The 19,878-nt window shown below is 37.6% G+C and overlaps 1 protein-coding gene across 1 annotated transcript in view; it reads right to left on the bottom strand.

Annotated features, from left to right (window-relative positions):
* Nucleotides 1–584: 584 nt before the first annotated feature.
* LOC112046562 (myosin heavy chain, non-muscle) overlaps nt 585–19,878 on the bottom strand; it is a 97,983-nt gene continuing 78,689 nt past the window's right edge. Inside the window, exons 16-28 of the mRNA XM_024083247.2 lie at nt 16,799–16,937; nt 15,596–15,727; nt 14,189–14,354; nt 13,382–13,485; nt 12,704–12,832; nt 11,821–12,069; nt 11,005–11,175; nt 9,404–9,658; nt 8,797–8,916; nt 8,131–8,280; nt 7,326–7,508; nt 6,702–6,865; nt 585–4,458 (exon numbers count right to left, since the gene is read on the bottom strand). Of these exons, the coding sequence (XP_023939015.2) occupies nt 4,314–4,458; nt 6,702–6,865; nt 7,326–7,508; nt 8,131–8,280; nt 8,797–8,916; nt 9,404–9,658; nt 11,005–11,175; nt 11,821–12,069; nt 12,704–12,832; nt 13,382–13,485; nt 14,189–14,354; nt 15,596–15,727; nt 16,799–16,937 (2,107 nt within the window). The 3' untranslated portion in view covers nt 585–4,313. The remainder of the gene's footprint in view (nt 4,459–6,701; nt 6,866–7,325; nt 7,509–8,130; nt 8,281–8,796; nt 8,917–9,403; nt 9,659–11,004; nt 11,176–11,820; nt 12,070–12,703; nt 12,833–13,381; nt 13,486–14,188; nt 14,355–15,595; nt 15,728–16,798; nt 16,938–19,878) is intronic.

Genomic DNA, 19,878 nt, shown 5'->3' with positions numbered 1-19,878 from the left:
GCCAGATTTGTCGCTAAACAATTTATATTTTCAAAATTTTTTATAAGCCAATATGGCTTGAGCAAATGTCGTCAGTTTTATAAGCGATGTTGCCGCTTTTACCTACAGGCTTAGACCATTAAATTACAGGTCACTCGAGGTTAGTTTTATATTTATTAAAGGTTGTTGTGAAGTTTTTAAATTATTTCCGAATTTATTTTGTTTGAAAATTTAGTTTTTTTTATTTATTATATAATAATTAATTTAATCACAAACGTATTTTGATTGACTGTTAGCGATCGTGTATTCATTTAAGGTCGTATTCCTGGCACCACTTTGTATATACTCAATTACTCATACTTCATTTTACGAAGGCTGAAAGTTTGTCAGCCCCTGCTTCTTCGTAGCCTATACTGTACTTACCCTAAGTGGCTATTAAGGAGTTTGGACTGTGGTAGTTTTGGAAGGAAGCAGGCAGTTTGTCCAATTAGTAAACTTTGGCATTTCTAAAAACCACTCCGAGCACTTATTATCTAATAAGTTCTTTAAAAGGACGTCATGAATAAATTAAATTGGGCAGAAGAAAGTAAATAAAAGACGTGATATTTAAAAATCATGAAAAATTGTTTAATTGGCATACCAACTGATAACTTGTTACAACCTATGGCCAATTTTACAATTATATCAATATTGTTAATAATAATTAAATATAATATTTATGTAAAATATGTTTATGCTTCAATGGTTTACTTACATTTAAATTTTATATTATTATTCAGAAACAAAACTATTATATAATAATAATTATAAAAAAAGAATTCGTTACATTCATTAAGACTTGGGTACAATAAAAGAACATTCACAAGATGCAAGATACGTGTAAATCAACAGCGTATTGTAACGCGTCCCACGATAAAAAACCTAAGGCCACATTTTATTACTAAGTCTTACCTAAATCTAGAATAAACCAAGCGGCGATCTAGCGCGTAACTTCATAATAATACCAAAAAGCTAGTGTAAAAGTTACACTTTCGTCAGCGCGTATGTACATTTCGCCGACGAATTAGTAAATAGAGGAGAGGAAGGGAGGGGAAATTATTAAAATTTGTTTTTTTCTAAAGACGTGTCGATAAAGAATCGATAGACCGATAGGTGAATCGTTGAATTTACATTAAATTGAAGATTTTTTACACAATCTAGTAAATAAAAAAATATACCAAAAATAAATCTTTTATGTCCCTTATTACTAGACTGGACACCTCAATCGTGTATCAAAACCAAATAAAATTAAACCTAATTCCAATTACTCATTCAGTCTGATTAAAGTTAACCGCAAGGACTGTCAGTTGTTAAAAGAAATTGAGCTTTATTACAAGAGACGTTAGGTCAACTGATTTCGGTTATTTATGCAAACAAAGGAAGTCTCCAATCTCGTAGCAAAGGTACATCAAAATAAGTACAAATCGTCTCGGAACACATCGAATGTGACGACACGTCGAGGGACGTTAGCCGGTTCAGCTAACCATTACTTAATCTAGGATTATTTTTTTATGGCAACTAAGCGCTCAGTGCACCTTCACTGACATTTATTTACACCTGGTATGACGGGGACACTTCTATAGACTTTGAAATTTTTAAGCATGGTAACACTGGAACTAAGAAACGTCAAAATCGAAACGTAGCCTTGATTCCACTAAAGATTATATTAGTGAGCACTGTATAGTATAAACGACGTACTATTTAATTCTATAACAAAACTTAAAATCATGTAAAATGGACGAACAATATTATGGTTTACAGTCAGACAAACTTTCTAATTTACATCAAACTCCATTGAAATTTTTTTTCACTAAAATATAATTAAATCTGACAGTCTGAAAGTCCGCTAAGACTTTTATAGTCAGAAGAATGCTAAGCAATAGGTCTTCTTGAATAAAATATGCTTAAGATTTACATAATATTAAAGTTAAGTACAATAATGAAAAGTCCTTTAAAATGTTATTAGGTTTCAGTAACATTTTTTCATCAAATAAAGTAGTGAAAAGCACAGGTCCCATTCAGAAGTATAGAAATGTCCCATAGAATAGAAATCAAACAGAAGGAGAGGGCTAAAAGTGTATAACGTCAAAGTATAAAATATTGTCGCAACGGCAGTCTTTTTAACCCATTCGCGATAAATGCAAATACCGAATCTAATTTGCCACAAAATATAATACTTATTTTTTTTGTAGCCTTTTCATATTATGAAACTTTTGTATACACACACATAGCAACTACAACTCTTTGCTGAAAAATCTCTATAGATTTAGAACACCTATTCAGTACTATTCATGATGGCAAATTGAAATTGAAATTGTGAAGTTATCATAATATAAAAGGGCAGTGTTTGGTTTAAATTTCATTATAATATCACCCAATTGAGTAAATTATTTCTTAACTTTCACCCATTGAACTAGGTTCTAGTGGGTGAACAAAACGCGATTGTTAGAGGAATGTTATATTCAATACTGGTTGGGGTTGTATCTAATTGCCGTGAGTCGCTTCAGAAACATCACTCTACTAAATAATTTAACGTCTTGCGTTTCTTGGAGATTTAATTGGGCCATTATTTTCCTACGAAATGAGTACCATTATCTGAAATTAATACACAAGGTAGTCCTCCTGAGTCTAAGAATCACGGTTGTTTTAGCACAATGATGTTTCTAAAGCAAATAAATAAACTGAATGGAAAAGGATTTAAAATTGTTTTTACACTGTGACGTCAAAACGATGGAATAGAAACTTCAAAAATAAGATACGGTCATACAGATAATAATAATTATAATGTATAAAAGAAAAGAAAAACAGTAAATTTATAGCAAGTAAAATGGCTATTCCATCGCATCACATCACATTAAATGCATTTCAAAAATGAGCACCAATCAGCAGTCGTCAAGTGTTTGTAAACAGTTTTATATATCAGTGCAGTATTTCATTCTATTTTAAAATACCTAGTACAAAATATCGTTATTACAAAAACCTTATAATGTATGTACAATCGTTATTGCGATCGATCTTATGCATATTATAATAATATAAGACAATTTCGTAAAATCACATAATATATGTATAGAACATTGTACAAGACTTTTGGAAAAGTGTATACAAAGAGTTTCATCTATTTCGTTAAACGCAATTTCAATCGTAGATACAGAATCAGGAGTCCGGATTCACTTATAATTAACGACAATAAATGTACGAGATTTACACAACGACTAAAGCAGACCAAACGGAAAAAAAATATTCAACGCCACCTCGAGACAACATCTGTAGTATAGGTTAAAAAAATTGGGGTTTTCTTTGCCATCTAAAAAAGCTGGTACTAAACGATTTACGACAATAGTCCATAGGATGCGCTACGAATAAAGGATTTTCAGAAGGCCAGCAAATATATGACACACAAGTTACAATTTCAATTTATGAGTTATATTATATTGTTTGCTAAATGCCAGTAGATCCACATTGGACTAACAGCGTGATGGATCAGCTCAATGCCCCTTTTCCCTATATGGAGGGAGCCCTGGTCCTGTAGGTTGTTAAAGGTGATTAAAAAGGCGAAACGTGATGATGATGTATGTCTCATAGTGGCATCGAAATTGTTTTCAGTTTGCTCTAATCTAATGGGATTTCAATGGCCGATTCAGTGCGAAATTTTGATTTTCAAATTGACTTCAAATGCCAAAAGGCTTCTTAGAAGATCTTGTTAGATTTATCGAGAATTCAGAATCTAAAACAACTAGAAATGTTTCAATTCGTTGTGGCTCTGTTATTGTGACATGTGTTGATGAGAACCCCAAAATACAACAGTATCAAAATGTTATAATTAGATTCCGTAAACCGCGACTAACTATTTATTTTTGACTACCATGAATAACAAAAGCTCACTATAATAAACATTCACATACAAGACAAGACAAAAAGATGTATTCTTCAAATTTTAAACATACCAATTAGATTAAATACAACAGAATATATTACACAATACAATAATTGTAATTAATAATAAAAAACAACGTACTGAATCGTTCACATTAATCCACAATGTCTTACACCCCCAATACACTACTCTAGAAGTTGATCGACGTTAACCGAATAGACACGAACTCGCTTCGAGCAACCTCGTCTCGCCTCCTTTCGATCGGCATCGGTAAAACGATCGAGTCAAAGGACTCGAAGCGTTTCGTGGTTCGAACACGAAGCGCCGCGCTACACTACTCAGCTAACTTCGCGATTTGTCGAAGCATCGAGTAGAGCAAGCGAGTAGTGTATTTGAGGCTTCAAGCGAAGTGTGTGGATCATTCGAGCGAATTCGCAGCATCCGTGCCGTCGTCGAAGGACTCGTCGCCGGACGCGGCGCCCGCGGCGCCCGGCGCTAGCGACGATCGCTTGACGCGCGACGAAGACGACGCGCCCGAGAGGCCTATGGGACCGCCTTGCCGCCTGTGGGTACAAACAACGTAACATTATCTAATCGTATCACTGTAGCAGGGTATCCCAAAGACATTGATTTCGCCCATGTAACCCCATTAGGCTTGTGATGAGCACCACGAGATCTCGTATCGAGAGACATATTATCGATATCAACTGTTTTGTTGCGATGAGATGAAAGCATGCGATATTTTCGATTGCGCGCTATGTCGTCGTCAATATGTCTCTCGTAATGAGATATGTTGTTGACACATACTGGGTCTAGATATGATTAATTTTTTGATAAATATATGCTTGATTCAGTCTCAAGCGTATAATTTGGGGCCGACGCATGTCTGACATTGCTGGCTGGCAATAAAGTCGAAAATCAATCAAAAACTATACTCTTGTAGCATCTCGACGATTATTTGTAGAATTAATTAGTTTTTGACTTAAAATAACATAAATTTAAATTATAGTATTAACAAATGCGTTTCTCTATGCCACGCCGTACAGGCAGATATGCGCCGACCCTTCCTGTCGTGTCGTATCTACCCGATGAACATTATTTCACACCTGTCAAAGACTACTAATTATTTACAAAACATTTTTCTATCAATTGAAAAAAAAATATAATCGACTTATAATTATTATGGGCAAGAGTAAATATTTTGCAAAAAATTGTGGATCATTATTTAAACCATTTTTAGACTTATCCTCGTTTGTATTCTTTTATACGAGTAGGTCCCGTTTTATAACCTAGGTAAACATACTCAACATTTAAAAACAAGTTAAAAATTTATTAAAGTTATTGTAGATAAAGAAAATTAAGGCCAGTTGCAGCAGAGTAAAATGAAGTAAATGATACAGCGATAAGAATATTGAAAGAGACAACACAAAAAGCTCATCAAATCAAACGAATACGTTACACCCAGCGCTTTGCTATTTTTAAGACAATATACACATTTTCAAAAATGACAGGCTTTTAATTCCAATCTCTATGAATAAATGGTTTCTAAATGATCAATTTCGAATGGTCCAATGTGAAATTTAAAAGCAATCCCATCTTCGCTTATTACCAGACTTTACAATTAAATATTTTAAATCTTCAAAAAACACCTTTCGGCAGAAGTTTTTGTTTTATTTTATTACAAGAATGAAAGAGCAAGTTTTAGTTTTCTAAATTTTAATAATGTTAAACTATACTGGTGTTGCGAACTTGCAAAGCGGTCAGACCTCAAACCATCAGTTCAGTTACCTCTCTCGTCTTGCAGCTATTCGCTGTCGTCCGAGACTGTCGGCCTGGACAATCATAACACAACTAAAATATCATTGAAATACATTTCTTTTAAATAAAGCACTGCTATTATAATTTTATTAAAGGCTAAGTTACACAAGAAGAATTTCTCAAAATATAACCAGATGCTTCTATTATTACCTAATGAAAACAGCATCTCAATATCCCTTTCCTAAAAATCATTGGTTGATGTTTGTTTAAATAATTGTGCGAGTTTTGGCATTAGATTTTCATAGCCTGTCCCTCTTGTAACATGAAAAAAAGCATGAAGTTGTCCGAATTTCGGTGAGCAATTCTCGAGATACAAAGTGTCAAGCATTTCGAGAAGCGAGTCTCATTTCCGACAGTCTCATACGCAAAGTTTCCTGGAAATTTACATTTGCACACATTTCGAAAAGAGGTGAAACAATACACGGGGTTGCAAAGGCATACCACCAAAATCTGCTCTTGTAGGATCCCACCAAATTTGGGACATAGAACACGAGCAGAGATAGTCAACGTTGATGTCTTAAAGGAGTTCTTTAAACCTAGACGCGTGACACAAGTCTCTGAATCGGCTCTCCACATATGCCTCAAATTGATGAGCGCAGAGCAGCACATTCTAAGAAATATTACCAGTGAGCTTAAAACTATTGTTTCTGATGGCGATTCTCTTAACCCCCTTCGCACTCGACCTATTTAGCGTGTGCAATGTGCATGTCTCGCTTCTGCCCTCGGGCGTGCTGCTGGAATACTACAGAACACTTATTGGCAATCCGACAGTAGGCTCCAGCAGTCAGCAGCAGCAGATGGGCCACAAAGGTTTGCTCTATCGGCCCAAACACACGTAGGATTTTGTAGGTAACCAAAAACAGTTTTATCGGTTGACCTACTAACGGCAGGACGTGAGCTTATTGGATCGTGAGTCACACGCCATACGATGGGCTCGCCTCTGAAACGGTGTAGCCAGGAACGCCTAGGTATTGATGTCAAGTATTACCTGAGCTTGTTGCGCAGGTTGGAGCACTCGCGCGCCAGGGTCTCGTGCGTCTCCAGCAGGTCCTCGAGCTCGCGCTGCGCCTTGCGCTTGCCGACCTTCTCGCGCTGCACCTCCTCCTCCGCCTCGTCCACGGCGCGCTTCAGCGCCTTCACGCGCGCGTTCATCTGTACCATACCATGCTATCAACTGACGGAATCGTCTACAGTAACAACTAAGAAAACTTACTTCGAACAATAACCTTTTGCCTTGTTCCCTTTCCATTCCAAGTTTTTAAATTGAAATTTTCGAAAATCCAGTCTTATATCATAGAAACTTCAGTAGTTTCAGCTACCGGGCATATTAATATGTCAATCAGTCAGTTATCAATCACTTTTTGTATTTAGAAGACTAGCGGAAAACGCTTTTAAACTTTTAAAGGGGACCTACTCCGTTATTCATTTGTCGGTAATTTTAACCGTTTACGCAGCGCACGCAAGAAATATCTCAGAAGGAACAATATTTCTTGTTTTTGCCACAATCACCATTCAAACTCTGCTCAAAAACCACTGAAACAGTTAGAAAAACTCTTCCACATATTTTCACGAGAATTTTTCTGCTAGTTCTAATTAAGCGTAGAGCCGTCACCTTCTCGATCTGCTCCTTGTACTGGTCGGCGTGGCGGCGCTCCTCGTCCAGCTGCAGCGCCAGCTCCTTCATCTTCTTGTCCAACTTGCGCGACGCCTTCTGCTGCGCCAGCCGCTCGCGGGACTCCGCCTCCAGCTGCTCCTCCAGGTTCGACACCTTCAACTCCAGCGATGTTATCACGCCCTGGAATAACGTTGCAAGTGTTTATTTTATTTAACTTTCTCGTTTTGAAAGTATACATACAGCCACTAGTCCAGTGATATAAGGTTTTATCTGGGGAATAATTCCTAATGAGCTGAATTTTTGTATACACCTTTATTACGGTGTTACTATGAAGATGTGAAAAATCAACATCGATATCGTGCCGACTAAAAAAGTAACAAAGGTCAAAAGGTCACGAAAATCAATTTTTTGCAAATATTTCACGACGATGCTTGGATGTCATTATAAAAATTGTTCCTTAGAAAAATTGTCTTGGATTAAATCACTGAGAAAGCGATTAGAATGCATTCAAAAAACACCGTCTACAAAGAACTTTTTTCAACAGTGTAATTGTAGACCACCTATAAAGCAACTCCTCAAATGAGGCTTTGGTAAAACTTTTCAAGTACCATTGCCAGGGGGGATGTAAGTAACATTACTAAAGAAATATTAAATTTGTGGAAAATTAAAAAAAGAGAGGAAGAACAAATGAAGAGAATGGGAAATAAGAGAATGTGCAAGAGAAGTAGATGACAAGTTAACGTATGACTAGTGAATGGCAGAAGACAACATGTCATGTTGGTCAGGAGCAGGGATACGATACCTTCGTCTTGGCGCGTCCGGCGGTCTCCAGTTCCGCGAGCTTGGCCTTCAGCTCCTTGTTCTGTCTCTCCAGCACCAGCTTGCTGCTCTCCAGCTTCTGTGTGGCCGCCTTCTCCGTGCCCAGCTCCATCGTCAGCTGGTCGATCTGGTTCTGCAGACAAACGCATAGAACTAAGTATAAAACAGTCATAGTTATGATGCCCAGTAAACCTAACACATATCTCGTAAAGACACAACGACCAATTACAGCCGTATCGGAAATATACGTGTCTTTCGTGTCAACGCAAAAAAAGAAAGAGCGATACTTTCATGCCGGTTTTGGTCAATTTGTCATTACGAGATCTCTTGTGACGGATGTTAGGCTTACAGAAATGTCGAATTGGTCTTAATCTTAATGATTGACTTCAAATTTTATGCGATACATCGTTTTCAAAGGATTAGGAAATGGAAAGTTAATCATTTTTATTTAAGAGTGTTTTATACTGTATCCTCTTTAGCCATCAATCCTCCAATATATTACCCTCGAGCGTTGCTATCCTCGACTTTAGCAGCTTCTTCTAGTCTAGCAGTAGTCACTTGCGAAGTTTTGTAAGGGAAACATATCCCAGCCATGTACTTAGCTGGGCAGTTCAACGAGTTACAATAGAAGAAGAAGTCGTTCCAATACCTGTGACTTCCGCAGGCGGTCGTTGATGATCTCGTTGTTGGACTGCTCCTCGTCCAGATCCTCCTCGAGCGCCGCTATCCGCGCCTCCAGACGTTTCTTCTCGTCCACCAGCAGAGTCACCTGGGAACAAACACGACTCATACTACAAACTGTCTCGTACTTTTTCCATTTGTTAACCGACTTCAAAAAGAAGGAGGTTCTCAATTTGATAGGTATGTTTTATTGTAATTGAACTTTAGCACAACATTTAGCGTACCCTAGTTTTTTGTACATGTTAAAAACATGTCACTTTAAACCAAGTTATTATAGTTTATCTACTGTAACCAAGTTATTATAATTATTCTCTGCGTGTCGTGAAATCCGCCAATCCACATTGGGCCAGCGTGGTGGACTAACCCCTCACGAGGAAACACGAGCCAACAGTGAGCCGAATATGGGTTGGTAATGATGATATGCTAGAGAGTGAGTAACTATGATTTTGACCTTTTAGGTCTTCATTAAGATTCAAGTTTCTCACCATATAAAAAAACCATCACAATAATATAATATCAAGTAATAATATCATGTCTATGTAATAGCCTTAAGTTTGTTTGATCTCACGACTTACTTTGGCAGCTGCAGCGGTGAGCTCGTCGTCCCGGTCGTCCCTCTCCGCCTCAGCGTGCCGGCGCGCGCGTTCGGCCGCGGCCAGCTCCTCGGCGTGCTGCAACGCTTCGGCCTCCAGCGCCTTGACGCGCCGCTCCGCCTCGCGTGCCAACGCGACAGCCTCTTCCTTGCCGCTGCGTGCCTCTTCCGCCTCGCGCACCGCCTCTTTGAGCTGTGCGGCCGCTTTCTTTGCTTGCTTGATGGCGTCTTCCTTTAACTGTGTAACGAAACATTACTGATAAAGTTTTATGTCAAATTAAAAAATACATGAAAAGTAGATGGTCCTAGTAGGTCCACTCTTGTACCCCGTATCATTATAATTTAAAAAATACAAGGATTTTATTAAAATCTAAATATGTGAATAAATGTAAATAAAATTAAAACCCAAGTTTTTGAATTTTAACAAGATGGCGCCCTTAAAGCAACTATGACATGACAATTGACAGCAAACATCAAATCGACTACTGCGTTGAAAACGTCATCAATCCGCCATTATTACCCATAGCAGTGTTGCATTTCTTGGGAGAGAATAAATATTATTTCGAAAGAATTAAAGTAAATTCGTCGATATGATTAATCAAAAATAGTTAAAAAAAAAATTTTTATTTCCACCAGGGTACAATGACTGATTCTTGGCTCCATACAATTTTAGACCATCTCCTTTGCAAGAGGGAAGGAGACGATATTAACGAATTAGGGACACGATTCGGTTCTAGCACTATAACTGTTTTGGACTTTGGATCTTTATGAGGTTCAGATCAGATGAAATGTATTTAGTATTTACAATGTGAAACATGGGCGCAGTCTTTATTGTCAGTGTAGGTGGCAGGGAAAACGATTTATTTTTTATTTTCTGCGTTATTTAAATATTCGTTTATCGCGTAGTAGCACTTTTCAACCAAGTATTATTTTTAATAAATTGAAAGTAATTATTTTATAAAATACCTTAACATTTCGTTCATTTCTGATATGTTTCGGTAGGTTATTAAAACAACATTTGTAAAATGTAGCAAATCTCGCAATCAGTCATTCTACCGTAAAAAGTTGTGAGATCCATGTAATACAAAATCGATTACTTTATTTTGTCCGGAATTAAGGGATCTTTGTTTCAAGTTATTACGTAATTAGCTAACCCAACAACATCTTAAAGTGGCCACATCAATTATAATATAATTATAAATACTGAAAATTCAGGCTTCTGATTTCTTCTACAACAAAGTTATAGGGGGTCGAAAATGGCTTCGAGAAAAGTATAGTACGGCCGTGCTCCTTTTTTATGAATTTTTTTTATAAACCTGGCTGAGTTTGTTGTGGGCTCTTCTCGGACCAAGGCGCTTTTGGAACCCTCGTAACTTTAATTTTAAGTTTTCGAATAATTATTATCACCTTTATCCTAAGTTTAATATTATTACCTGACGTTTCGAAAGAGCTTGTAAACTAAGCCTATTTGAAATAAATGAATTTTGACTTTGACTTTTGACTTTATGTTTTATTCGACTTGCGGGGGCACTCCCGTGCCCCCAGATATCCATAGTTTTATAACCATAGTTATAAATTAGTTACCTTATTGTTGAGATGTAGCGCCTGTTCGTTGTCTTTGAGCTCAGCTTCAAGCTTTTTCCTCGCGGCGACGGCGGCGGCGCGCTGCTTTCTCTCCTCCTCCAGTTCGCTCTCGAGTTCTCGTAGTTGCTTGACGATGCCTCGCCGTTTCTCTTCGCCGGCTTCTTCCTTCGCCTAAAAACAAAAAAAACACTTGAGAACATGCCACAACACTAGTATTCTAATCAGCGATAAACTACCTCTCCTTCCAACACTCGAAATTTTCATTTCCCGGTATCTCAGTTAGCTACCAGAATCAAGAATTTTCGTAAATAAAAAAGTTGATCGTCTCATCGAGATGAAGCTACTCACGAAAAATTTGCTTGTTAGTAATCAGGTATACAAAATGTTCTATGATCCCAGACTATATGGTAATTTGGGTCAAAAAACTCTTGCTAGAATTCGGTAAATCAATGCGAGGATCTTTATTAAAGTTAGTAACATCCTCCCAAGTTTCTGTACCATAAATCCCAAGTATTTTAACTAAGAAAACTCTAGCTATGTCCTAATGTAGTTGCAGAATTTTGAAACCTATTGAATATATTTTTAGTTTACCTTCAAGTTTGGGTTAGATTATTATTATTGTTTAAATTAACTATGCATTAACTATGCATTAACACCTGAAATACAAGAAATATGATTTTTTTTATTGTGAATATATTTGATTGTTTTTGTTTTTTTTTCTGTGAAAGTGAACATTCTGCATTTCTAAACATAAACAAAAAGAAATACTTTACTTTCAGTTGCCTTTACTCGTATATAACTACTGCAAGTCCTCACCTGCAGATCCCTCTCGAACTGCGCCCTCATGGCCTGCATGTTGACCTCGAGGCGCAGCTTGGCGTCCTCGGTGAGCTGCAGGTCGTCCTCGATCTCCTCGTTCTGCGCCTTCAGCTCGGCCAGCTGCGACTCCAGCGCGCGCTTGGCCTTCTCCAGCTCGTGCACGCTCTTGTCGGCGGTGCCCTGCGAGTTCACCAGCTCGTCCAGCTCCGACTGCAGCACGCGCTTCGAGCGCTCCAAGTCCTCGATCTGGAAATAGAAACACGGTTAGGGGCCATTCATACATTTTGTCACACTATTTTTTTGTCTTTTTGAGCATTATCATAGAACATTTCCCCCCATCTTTTGGTTTAGAACTAAGGTCACATATATTGCAATTTAACTGCTAGAAATTATTAAAGAACTAGAATTAAGAAGAAGAATTAAGATTAAACACAACTACTTATATCAGACTTCGTAAAAATCATACTATTCAGAGTAGTATAATATTTAAATTCAGTTGATACAAGGCAGAAGAATCGACAGTAATCTATCATTGCAATTTATCTCGCGTTGTCACGTGAAAGCGAACGCACGCGGTCTCGGTAGGCGATTCCATGAATTGTCTTAATGAATAATTTAGAAAAACCGAATGAATTGTTTTTTTTCGCACTATTATTGCTAGTCTAGATTTGTTGAAGACATACTATTTCGTGCAGTGGCGTGCACTTCATAACTGCCAATGCATTGGCTACCCTTAGGTCTCATTACAAACTTACCTACGTCTATTGAATTGAATAAAGGACCGTTCATCAGTACAATGTGTACTGAATGAATGTACAGTGACTAGGATTACCCTAGTTAAAAACCTTATGCACGCCACTGATCTCGCTGTGTGACTCACCCTCTCGGCAGCGGAGTCCAGCTCCCTGGTGAGCGACAGCAGGCGCGTCTCCTTGTCGCGCGCGTCCCGCTCCGCCGCGTCGCGCTCCGCCGCGTTCCGCTCCGCCACTGCGCGCTCTTCCGCCACCACCTCAACAAATTAACATTCTTTTAATACTTATGAATACTAAATCAGCTATCTACCTTCATCATCATTATCATCATATCAACCAATGGACGTCCACTGCAGGTAATAGGCCTTTTGTAGGGACTTCCAAACATCACGATGCTGAGCCACCTGCATCCAGCGAATCCCTGCGACTCGCTTGATGTCGTCAGGCCACCTGGTGGGGGGTCGGCCAACACTGCGCTTACTAGTGCTATGGCTATTATTCCTTTAGAAATCTCCATCTCAAGACATAACTATAGGGGATTAGGAAGACTTTCTACTCAGAAACTCATTAAGTAGCTTTTGACAGGGATTTTGATGGATGGCCCCTTCAATGGCTTTTCTCAGAACGCACTGGTGGCCCCATTTCTTACACCTATTAGATCATCTTGTTTGTCCACAATCATAAGATCCTGGCACAAGCTGTACTAGATTCAGAAAATCAAAGTATTTTCTTCTTCTACATAATTATCACTAGCTGCCCAAAGTTGCAGAGTAAATTGGGCAGTAGAAGCAATGATAAGTAAGTACCTTATCGAAGTTCTTCTGTTTCTTCTCCAGTTCCTGCACTTTGGCCTGTTGTGCTTTCAGCTCGATGTTCGTGTCTTCCAACTCTTCTTGAACTTTCTTTTTACCTACAAATAAATTGCACTTTGAGATAATGATCAGCGAAGTCGTCCGGTCAGTTAAGTAGTGCTATTTTATTAACCGACTTCCAAAAAGGAGGAGGTTCTACGTTCGGCTGTATGTATGTTTTTTTTTTATCAATGTTTTTATAACTCACAAGTGCGATTTTCAAATTCATCTCTAGCTTTCTTTTTCTACAGTATCATGTTAGACGGAGAAAGATAGAAGTGTATTCGAAACTTGCTTCGAAATGTTACAGAACAGTGCTTCAGGTCAGAGCGATAACCATTGTAAGCGCGCACAATAGGTATGCTTCATCAACTTATCGCGAGACATAATATTGTCGATCAATAGCTGATAGTCCGGAATCCGTAGAATATTTTTTACAACTGATTACGTTTTCGTGAGTAGCTTCATCTCGATGAGACGAACAACATTTTTATTTACAAAAATTCTTAATTTTGGTAGCTAATATAAATGAAAATTTCTGAGCGTCGGAACGAGATAATGTACTACGAAATTTGTAGGACATTGTGGTTGTTAAGTTGTATAACTATTAATTAAGCAACACTTACGAATTACGGATCCCTGAGTATACAAATATGACTTGGTCACCCTAGAGTTTTTCAAAACTATTCAAATTAGTTTTAGATGATTAAGTGGCGTATCTTATTAGCGATAGTACAGTTATTCTTAGTATGTAGAACTCACTCTTGTCCAGCTTATCGTTGGCTTGTTTGAGCTCGTCCAGCTGTCGGTGCAGGCCCTCCATGTCCTTGCTGAGCTTCTTGCGCTGCTCCTCCAGCGCTGCGGCCACCTCGGCCTCCTCCTCCGCCTTCTTCTTAGCGTCAGCCACTTGTTGGGTGAGGGCTGTCACCTGATAAATAGAAATCACAATAATATAATAAAGGCGGCCTCCGGTGCGCAGTGGTATGCGTGGTGGATATAACAAGACAGAGGTCCTGGGTTCGATCCCCGGCTGGGCAGATTGAGATTTTCTTAATTTGTCCAGGTCTGGCTGGTGGGAGGCTTCGGCCGTGGATAGTTACCACCCTACCGGCAAAGACGTACCGCCAAGCGATTGAGCGTTCCGGTACGATGCCGTGTAGAAACCGAATGCGGTGTGGATTTTCATCCTCCTCCTAAGGCGAAAGTTTGTGTGTGAGTGTGTAAGTGTGTGTGTAAGTGTATATGTTTGTTCCTCCTTTGCGCTGCGGTTACTGAACCTATTTAGCTGAAATTTGGACTAGAAATAGATTTTACTCTGGATTAACACATAGGTTACTTTTCATCCCGGAAAAACCTTGGTTCCCGCGGGATTTGTAAAAAACTGAATGTCACGCGGACGAAGTCGCGGGCGTCCGCTAGTATAAAACTACTTTGAACACACTTTACAGTTTGAGCTTCATAAACGAAAGAACAACTCGAAAATATTGTAAAGAGGCAGAACAGAATAATCGAGAGGTAATGGGTCCGATGAACAGACATTGTTGTATTGGTGTACCCGCTACTAAGATATTCTTAAAGAGTGATTCGAGATTTCTTTATAAAAAAAAATAACCAAATATAGTTTATATTATACAGGTTGCTGGGGAGCATTTCACATGACTCTAGGTTATATTTTTTACCGAAAATTATTTTTAATATGTTCAAGGAACATGTTAAAATTAATATTGTCTGGGTAAATATTATTTCTTTTGTAAATAGATCTTAAAATGTGAGATACATTTTAAGATAATAAACCCATTCTTAGAAGTGACGTAGTCAAGTTTTACGTATTTTAAAATGCAAGGATACACAAAGGCGTTTGTTACATAAGATTACATATGAAAACATAAGTTTTTATTTTTTTAGTTAAAAAAATATTAGTTATGCAGTTCGGCTCCTATAAGTGGACTTGTCAACACCTTGATGTTATGGGAAATACTCCCGAGCACCCTGTATAGCCAAGAGAGAGCACGAGGCCGACTCACCCGCTCTGAAGAAGACCTAGGATGTGTGTCAAGAGATAATTGTCTAGTTTGCCTTACGTAAGACATCACAGACTCGTCCTCAGTGTGATGTGTGAGCGCATTTCCCAGCGACGAGAATCAAAAGACAAATGGACAAATGGTGTACCTGCTTGTCGAGGTTCTTCTTAGCCTCCTCCTCTTCCTCGAGCTGGTCTCTGGCCTGCTCCAGCTGCTGCTCCACGTTGCGCAGCCGCGACTGCAGCGCCAGCTTCTGTTTGGTTTCCTCTTCCAACAGCGCCTGACAAATTACAACTAAATAATAATAAATGTGCCAAATTAAACTTATTTTATTAATCATCATTAACAACCCATACTTAATCGCTTTACTGGTGAGCACGAGTCTCCTCTCAGAATGAGAGGGATCAGGCCGTGGTCCACCATGTTGGCCCAATGCGGATTAGCAGACTTCACACACATAGAGAATTAAGAAAATTTCCAGGTATGCAGGTATCCTTACAATGTTTTTCCTTCATCTTTTGAGACATGTGATATTTAATTTTATTAATACTGATAAGAAAACAACATAAACCAACTGTGGTTAATGTTGCACTATGGTTAGGCTTAATTTCAATATTATGTATTATTTTATAAAATAATAAATAAAATGAAATGAAAATGTTATGTATTGCAACCAGTATTTACTTGTATGAATGTATGTATTTATTATATATCTATTTAATAATGTTTATAATGTTTATGAATGTATCTATTTATTTATGAACACATATACATAACGAACACAGTAATGTCAGTTAAAATAAGACTAGCACGCCATCTAGTGGTTACACTAACTCAGGAACCTTCATGTATTAATTAAAATACAACTCACCAAAATCTCATCACAATCGGATGAATAATATGGCAACGCATTAAATATGAACAAACGAATATTAATAAAACTATAACAACAAATAAATATTAATTATAGTCTATTTGTGCGTTGAACTACTATAGCTTTCTTGGTAAAAATTATATATATTGGATATTCTGATGGACTCTGTTTTTCATCAATAGGTCTAAGATGCGCGCATTAAAAAAGCTGATTCAGTATAGAAAACTTTGAAAAATCCATAAAGAAATTATAACTTGGTCACCCTAAGGATTTTTTCAAAACTATTCAAATTAGTTTTAGATAATTAGGTGGTGTATCTACCATTTGCGTTTTATCCATCAATTACGGGACAACCTGTATAAAAGCGAAGTACAAAGATGAAATTTGGCAGGCTGGTAATTTATAGTCAGCAGACGCGTGCTAAGAACGGATTTTACGACAGGGCCGGATTAAGGAGGTTTATCATATGATGGTCACCTGTAACTCGGTGTGATGCGCGCCCGCAGTGGCCGCTTGCTTGGCGGCGGCGGACGCCTTGAGCTCGGCCTGCTCCAACTGTTGTAGCGCTTGCTCAGCCTCGCTTTGCAGACGGATGCACTTGTCCGCCAGCTCCGATCTGGAATGTACAAAATAATAGAATAAGGCGTTTTTGGAGGTTTCTGATGTATAATCGTCGTCATCAACCCATATTCGGCTCACTGCTGAGCTCGAGTCTCCTCTCAGAATGAGTGGGGTAAGGCCAATAGTCTACCACGCTGGCCCAATGCGGATTGGCAGACTTCACACACGCAGAGAATTAAGATAATTATCTGGTATGCAGGTTTCCTCACGATGTTTTCCTTCACCGATTGAGACACCTGATATTTAATTTCTTAAAATGCACACAACTGAAAAGTTGGAGGTGCATGGCCCGGACCGGATTCGAACCCACACTCTCCGGAATCGGAGGCAGAGGTCATATCCACTGGGCTATCACAGCTTTGATGTATAATAGCCAGCAATATTTATGATATCTCGGAAACAAGTAACAGGTGTCTCCTGGCCTTATCATTATTTATCAACCATTTTTAGGGAGACATTTTAACAAATGGGTGTAGGTCGTTCCTTAATTAGATCTTCTACTAACATAGTCACAAGAAAAAAAAAATCGTGATCATGGGTGGGTGCTGCCGTTCATTCTATGTCACAAATAACAAACTTGGAGCTATAGTCCACAACTTTAGGCTTTTTACACAACAATATCACTTCTCAAAAAGGTTCTTTTAGGGCGACACTTTTCGTTTCGATTCACATACATTGTATTTTTAATAATAAGCTTTACGGCTCTGGGTTCTAGCCCTTTTGAGCCCGGATTCACAAACAATAAATTAATTATCTCGGACCAATAATAGAAGGACCTACCTCGCAAGACGTTACCTCTCTGTCAAAGAATCAACGATCTATCTATATAAAGCGGGGCATTTAGAAGTGTTTGTAAAATCGACTGGGATAGTTGAGCGGCTAACGCGTGTAAAAAAACTAACAAACGCGTTAGATTGTTCGATTGTATCGATGTTTCATTGTTGTAATCGTTTTCGTCGTCTAAAAAACTCCCTAAATATTCCGGTTTGTGTAGTAAGTAGTTCAATGGCATGAAAAACGGCCAACAACTTCTAATTCAGTAAAAGATGACGTGACGTTCAATTTGAAAATATTTCTATTTTATTTTTGTTATTCTTTACATGTTAGCCCTTGATTTCAGTCTCACCTGATGGTAAGTGATGATGCAATCTAAGATGGACGGTATGATTTCTACACGACATCATACCGGAACGCTAAATCGCTTAGCGGTACGTTTTGTAGGTAGGGTGGTAACCAGCCAGACCTGGCACAATTAAGAAATTCTCAATCGGCCCAGCCGGGGATCGAACCTAGGTCCTCCGTCTTGTAAATCCACCGCGCGTACCAGTGCGCCACGGAGGTCGTCAAAAACATAATTATAATTTATAATAAATTTGTAATAAAAACAATATCTAAAAGAAAAATCGATTCTATTCTTCTAACGAACGAACGAACAGAACATCGATCCATTAATTTAACGTTCTGTGTACAGATTATATTATTCTTGTTAAATATTTTATTATTTATTCTTGTTAAATATTTTCGATGACTGAGTTTACCTCGTCCCTTTCAAAAAACGACAGACAATTTTGTTGCTGCATTTGGGTGCGATGCATTTCCATTTCTAATTCCTCTATGTTAAATATATAGAGTTTGCACAAAAACAATACAAACGACATAAAAAGAACCCAAGCAGACATGAGTCACAAACCATTATGAAAAATAAAGATATTGAGTTTTATGGGTATTAAATGTGCATTTATAAAATTAAATAATAACTTTAATAATTTTTATAAATGTCGTATTTTCATATCAAAAGAAGATGTTTTCTTTTATTTTAATGTGAATTTTACCTTTCATTTATTGCAGAAATACCCTATACTATGATTATTTTTTTGATTTTGTGTTATTAAGTGAAAGAAGATTTGACATTTCACACACACACACTTCACAGCACAAAACACTACTTTATTTGTTGTCTGTGACTAATACTCCTACCTCACAGTATTCGTTAACTAAATCCAGACTGTTGTGCGTATTTTCTTCCTTTGTAATTTTTATTATTTCGTTTTGTTCTCGTTTCGTTGTTGTTGTTAATTATTGTTTATTTGTTGTTTGTTTTTCGCGCGTATCTTGTATGTATTATTTATTACCTCATATCTTCGAAACCGCTGAACGGATTTACGTAATTCAGATATCCTTAGATTTGTTTTAATAACCCAAGTGTTCTTAGATAGGTGAAATTAAAAAAAAACCAACAAGACGACTGTGAGATGCTATAGAATCGAGGTGATTTTTTTTTAAATATTGCAACAAGGGAATCAAATTCAAGGGCTTTTTGTGAGAATTTCAAAATGGTATATAATGGCCAACAAAAAACTACAATTAGAAAAACGTTATTTATTAATTGTATATACATAATACGCGAGGCGGACGACTATAAGGTTTATGAAGTGTAGTTATAAAATACCTTAAATAGACTAAATTAAATATATTGATTATAAAACTCGACATGTGCGAGTCGGATTCGCCCACCGAGGGTTCCGTAGATTTTTTTGAATATTTACTTATCCTCGGTTGGACGTATGGTATATATCGTATGTATGGTATACACTATCGTACGTTGTAACAAACGTAACAAATAAATCCGAAATTCACCATCTATCTAACTAAAAATTATGAAATAAAATAATTAAATAAACGAATAACCCGACTGCATAAATGATACAAAAACTGATTAAACTAAAGTGGGGACCTATTAAAAAATGTAGACGTAAATCATTATATTCAATATAATAGGTCCCGACTGTTTTCTAATTTTTTTCTACACTTCTGGACTGAGCTTGTTTTTTTTCTTTTCAGTTTTTGTATCATATAGGCAGTCGGGTATTTTATTTGTTTAATTAATTAATTTATTAATTTTATTTAGTTTAGTACGAAAATGAGTGAAGCGGAGC

This window comes from Bicyclus anynana, chromosome 11, assembly GCF_947172395.1.
Source record: "Bicyclus anynana chromosome 11, ilBicAnyn1.1, whole genome shotgun sequence".
Classification (NCBI taxonomy): Eukaryota; Metazoa; Arthropoda; class Insecta; order Lepidoptera; family Nymphalidae; genus Bicyclus; species Bicyclus anynana.
Note: the sequence above shows the minus strand (reverse complement) of the source record. Positions and strands in the feature narration are given on the sequence as shown.